The sequence below is a fragment of the Zophobas morio genome, unplaced genomic scaffold, assembly GCF_036711695.1.
Source record: "Zophobas morio isolate AGI-343-1 ecotype UQ-CSIRO unplaced genomic scaffold, CSIRO_AGI_Zmor_V1 ptg000122l, whole genome shotgun sequence".
Taxonomy (NCBI): Eukaryota; Metazoa; Arthropoda; class Insecta; order Coleoptera; family Tenebrionidae; genus Zophobas; species Zophobas morio.
The window spans coordinates 56243-61763 of NW_026972227.1; the positions used below are offsets into that span (position 1 = coordinate 56243).

At 32.7% G+C, this 5521-nt stretch overlaps 1 protein-coding gene and 1 long non-coding RNA gene across 2 annotated transcripts; both read right to left on the bottom strand.

The window, feature by feature from the left end:
* Window positions 1-2239: 2239 nt before the first annotated feature.
* On the bottom strand, window positions 2240-2987 carry LOC135145094 (uncharacterized). The gene is made up of 4 exons (XM_064077212.1): window positions 2937-2987; window positions 2715-2809; window positions 2569-2655; window positions 2240-2523 (listed from the first exon to the last, which is right to left on the bottom strand). The coding sequence occupies exons 2-4, from the start codon at window positions 2746-2748 to the stop codon at window positions 2270-2272; spliced, it is 375 nt and encodes a 124-aa protein (XP_063933282.1). The 5' UTR covers window positions 2749-2809; window positions 2937-2987; the 3' UTR covers window positions 2240-2269.
* An 850-nt stretch (window positions 2988-3837) lies between these two features.
* LOC135145086 (uncharacterized) lies at window positions 3838-4335 on the bottom strand. The gene is made up of 3 exons (XR_010283322.1): window positions 4184-4335; window positions 4023-4129; window positions 3838-3913 (listed from the first exon to the last, which is right to left on the bottom strand). It is a non-coding gene; the product is annotated as an uncharacterized LOC135145086 (long non-coding RNA).
* Between the last annotated feature and the right edge of the window lie 1186 nt (window positions 4336-5521).

A 5521-nucleotide genomic window follows, 5' to 3' on the forward strand; every position in this document is an offset into this window, starting at 1 on the left:
CACTGCAATAGCGTAGGCGCTTCAAGTACGACAGAACAAATTGCTGCATGATGACTAAGGCCCGTGGTTTGTGCGAAATGAAACTCTTCACCGGGACCTTCAGCTGGACCCTTTAGACGTTGTCTTCCAACGTAATACCTTTGCCCTTTACGACAGGCTAGCCAGGCACGACTCCTGGTGAGCGAACTTACTTAAGGGTCATAAAACGGAGCACATTATCGCCGACAACGTGACTCTAGTAAGCGCTAGTTTTTGTCTGTTAACGTCAAGAAAATAATGTTACCTTTTCGATTGAAAGCTCCTTTGTGGTATGTCAGCATTTTACTTCTGATTGAGAGCTGGAATATTCGGAGTTTTTTGACTCGAGCGAGAACCAGGGACTGTCATTTATAAATGAATCTGACTGCCATTAAGCCAAAGAGAGTACAAGCAGTGTCCGTGACAAAAGGGAGCTATACTAAATATTAAAACTTTGTTTACTGAATTAATTTTTATTTAAGTGCAAAATTTTTTCTATAATCTCTCAACTTTGCAAGCTTATATCTCTTCGAATAGATCAAGTGCTAATGTAGCTAGAACGTAGAAGTTAACTGTGTGTTATCGAAAATTTATTCTATATAATTTGAAAAATACAAAACAATTGAAATTATTTTGAACAATAGTGCAAATAAGAACAACTTTAGAGGAAAGGGGAGAACATGAGAAGCAAAAATCTTTTTTTAACATGCCAGTTGGGCTAATATTTTTAGACTTTTCATAGTATCTTTCGTTTAAGTTGGATACTCTTATTGCTGGGCCTTTCTACGTGTGTAGCTCCTTAAATGTAACCACAGGTTTTTCAAAACCGACTAAATAAGTTTATAAAAAATATAGGGAAATATAATTTTAATTAGATAAATTGAGAAGGTTATATTTAAATGTAGTTTAGGGAGAGTAAAGGATATGCGCTGACGAGAGTCTATAAAAAGAATATCAACTTTTAGATATAGGAGCGCGTATGATATATAGCAGATTAATATTTTATATATATAAGTATTAATGAGGACGTCCAACTAAAAAGTTTCAGTACTTTATTACTGGTGCAAGCCAATTTAATAAACTTTATCTAACTTTTCATTGCCAATGCCGAGTTAGATGCTCTAAAGTTATATCTACGAACACGCGTTATCCAAGGTGCTAAAATTTCTATTAACTTATGTTGTGATGTTTATGATTCCATGCTTGGGGTCTTATAGCTTTCTGTAAATCATGCTTGTAAACGTAGCACAAGTAGTAACGGGCGGTTGTTGTCCAAAAGATGGAAGCCGAAACTGTAGTCGAGACTGAAATCGTTGCAGAGTCCAGTAGCTATGCTCCTAATAATTAACAATATATAGCAGATGAAACTTAATAACCTAAGATACTCTTAAATTAAGCTAAGTTACCAAAGGTCAATATTAGAAAAATTGGCTAGAACTTACATTTCATAGTCCAGGTTATCTCTACTAGACAAGATGCTTTTGATTTTCAATCCTGACATTATTGACATACTGGTAACAAAGGGTTAATATAACCAGATAATTTCTTTATCAGTTTGCAACTGGTTGATGAACTGTGATAAAAGAACATGACACTTTAAGGTACACTATTACTACTGTTAGCGACATTAAAGAAAGCACACACAAGCATTTTTGTTTCTAGAGGAACAGAACTATAGTATCTTGTGTTCTCTTTGAAAAAACTAGTATTATCTTGCTAACGAAAAAACATAGATATAACACAGCGGCTGATGAAAATAGTTTCATAAACCAGAAATTATCTTGAACTATTATTAAAGGCACTGTTGATGTCAAAGATAAACTAACTAAATAATATTCTACACAAAAAAATACCAAGCAGCCCAGGGTATTACTCTATCAACTCACTGATATTGTGGCTTTTAGCCAAAACTGCAAGGTTATGGCTCCACCAGCGATCATTCTGTACTTGCGGAAAACAAACATTGAAAAGTTCAAAGTTTTATGACTCGTTCGAGAACCAAAAAAGGATATGAACAACTAAATATAATTAAAATGTCTTCTTTTAAAACTTCGGGGTAAGCGGGTGGACTGCAGTTTCTCTCGTAATCAAATTATTACTTCTATATGCCTTGTAACGATAATAGTGATTTAAATAAACAATCTTTAAGTAGAAAGTTTAAAACAAAGTATGTAATTTATTTTTCATGGTATGGTATTTAATATAGTAGCGCTTACGGCTGTGCGTAGTAGGCAGCTGAATTTCGTGCATGTTAAAGCTTAGTAACAGCTGAACCCATCAAAAAGTAAATCCAGGAGGAAAATATCAGTGATATGAGTGCGAATATAATTTTCTCTTGCAGGGAAGATTTAAACACTAAATCTGGACAAGCAAGAAAGTCGTCTGCTGGTTTATGTTTCTCTAAAACCTCCTCAACGCTTCGCTTTAATGCATCAACTTGCGGCTTCCAGTGCTTGCAAAGGCGCTCAGGATACGGCTCAATAGCTGCGTCCGTCGTAACCGTCCCTACAAAAAGTTTATAAAATACAAACTTAACTGCAGAATATATACCTGAGACTTTTCCGTTGTAGCTGTACATCCCAAAGTAAACAGCCAAGTCCGTCTCGGTTATAAACTGCAAGTCTTCGACTAAAATTCCTGAAAAGTTCAGAAATAAGAAGCATAATATATAGGCACACCAGGAATCACGGAGCTACCATCTAAGTAAACAGGAGAAGGCGGGCCGGCCATGTTTGACAAAGCGCACGCAAATCTTTGCAGTAAAAAGGAATACACTTTTAAAACATAGTTCCTGCGAAGGAGATTGCGGTGAAAAGAAAACTTAAAAGATTATAATATAGCATGCTTCGAAGCCTTCTTTTATTCTCGTCTAACAAAAATAACGAGAAATATTGACTTAGACAAAAAAGGCATATAACCTGTTATTCGCTTTATCTTCCAAAAGCAATCCAGTGGGGAGCGCGCGAAAACAGGAAATTCAAAATAATCAAAGAAAACTTTATTGTTTAACGCGTCTCCTTTTTAAATAGCTATGAGGTTAGAGTACAGATAAAAAACTATAATACATACCGTCAGTCGCCATTCTCATATTAATGGGATAACAACAAACGCGTTTTAAAAAGAGTTCTACCTTTATTAAAATTAGAAAAAATTTTACAAGAAAAAGGTGATAACTAAAGCAACTTAGTCAAGGTCGTCAGTGGAATCTTCTTCGCAAATTTCAATAATGTAAGCTTTCAAAGTTAGTGTAAGGGCTGTCAATAGAATATCATTTACGGTGACTTTATAAGTAATAAGTAGATATATATATATATATATATATGAAAAGTCAATAAAAAAAACCATATTGTAATTTAAGCTTTAACGCCCTCAACTCTTCAAGTGAAAATAGCCTGCAAAAAAGAAATACATTTTCTTCCAGAATGAAGTTTCCTTTCTTTCCTAAATCTTTAAAAAAACAGATATTTATACTTACCTTTTTAAAAAATAACAAAAAACCTTAAAAATCATCCTTTCTTTTTAAGTACAACTGAGGAATCTCCCAAAGACCACTAAAAAGTAGAACAACTACTCGAATGAAGCTAATTTTTTGCAAACTTCCGACACTTCTTAAATTATTTCGAGCTCCATAATTTTTAATCTAAAAACCTAAAAGTTAGTTACTAATTATAAAATATATGTTAAAATAATTTACTAGATTTTCAGAATTCACCAAAGAAAAGAGAAGTTTCTGTAAGGCTAATCCGTCACCTGTTTAAATAACTTTAATTAACTAAAAATACTTGCCAATCAAGTATTTGAACAAAAATGATTCCTTATTATAAATATAATTGCTTAAACTGTGACAAAAGTGGGCCATAATCAAACAGCGTCCATCGTCTTTAAGAGGAGGAATCTAAAAACTTAGTATTACTAAAACATCTTGAAAATTTAGTGCGTTACCGTACCTAGAGGTAAAAAAAGTTAACAGCGTAAAAATTAAATACATGACATTTAATAATAACCTTATAACCTTATATAACCTCCACAAAGGTCTTGACCGGTCCATCTTTTCCTGTATATTTTTTTCTAACCATTTAACTACGTTTTTTAAAGAAGAAATGTGCTCTACCTAGTAAAGCTTATTATAAAGAAAACTACTAACTTAAAATTTATATAAGTTAACCAGTAATGGTTTGGATGTGCCAATCCAAATCCACATCAGAATCGCGAAGTTTTCGAAAAAAGGAATGTTCAAGTCCGTATGCTTTAGTAGGCTTGCAATATATATTTACCGACGTTATACGTTCATACTTCGATATAACTTTTTCGTAAACCAACCTCTGTAAATCTATTACAGACCAAATTTATTAAAACTTTAGTTTGCAGAATAAAAGGCAAATTACCTTTTAAATCGATTTCCTGTTCTAAATAATAACAAACAGAAAACCAAAATTTGATTACATTCCTCGTTAGAAGATAGGTAACTATGAAAATGGATCCCTAAAGAATTATATCTTTTTACTGCAATACTTTCATCTTTCATTTTAAACAAATAATATACATATTAGTAAAGAAAAAGAATAATTAGTCACTTATCGTATAAAAATGAGCAGATCAAAAGTGATGGCGACTAGTTCAATTAAAAAGCAAAAATATGAGAATTGGAGGATTTTAAAATCTGTTACTAAAAATAGAACAAGTTCTCGTGTATCCCAATCAGAGAGGCGTGTGATTATTAAGAGCACGTTAACGAAATTAGGTAGTTATTAAAAAACCATTCATAAAAGTGTAAAGTGAATACCTTTCTAAGTGATAAAGTTAATATATTTGAACTATTTACCCAACCTCTACTCCATGCGCCCAAGCAGTAGACATTAACGAAAATTCTTCCTCCCAGGTGGTTGCATTGCCAACTAGGGTTTTTAAGTATAATTTACCTTGTTTAAGAAAATATAGTCTCTTGTAGAATAAATTAATAAGTTGGTAAAGTTATAATGGTGCAACAAATCCTACGTATTTGTCAACTATTCTTTTGCATGGAAATCTACGTCTTCATATCCATATAAGTCAACCTATGGCTTTAACACAGTAAATCAATGACAAACTTAACTCCAGACTTACCATTTATGTGAGAAGAGTATCGTACGATCTGATTATTATATTATAGGTAAGCAATTTAACGCCCCCATCTAGGTTATCTATTTACGCTAGCGTTTTAAAGAACAATCTCTAACCGATTTAAGAACACCCAATAATTTAGTTATTACCTCGTTTCTTTTTTAAAAAACCTTAGAGTTCTAAAGGTAAAAAACGCTGGGTTTAATATAACTTTCAATTCCTACTTTTTTAAAAGGTCAACTGGTATCTCTAGCTGCCTTTTAAGTCATCATAGAGTTAGTTCCAAAAAAACATTTCTAATCACACGTTAATTGACATTATTTATTTTAAATATGTACAATTACGGCAGTAATAGCAAAAAAGGGGGATAACAACGCAACAATTATTTTGACACAAACAAAAA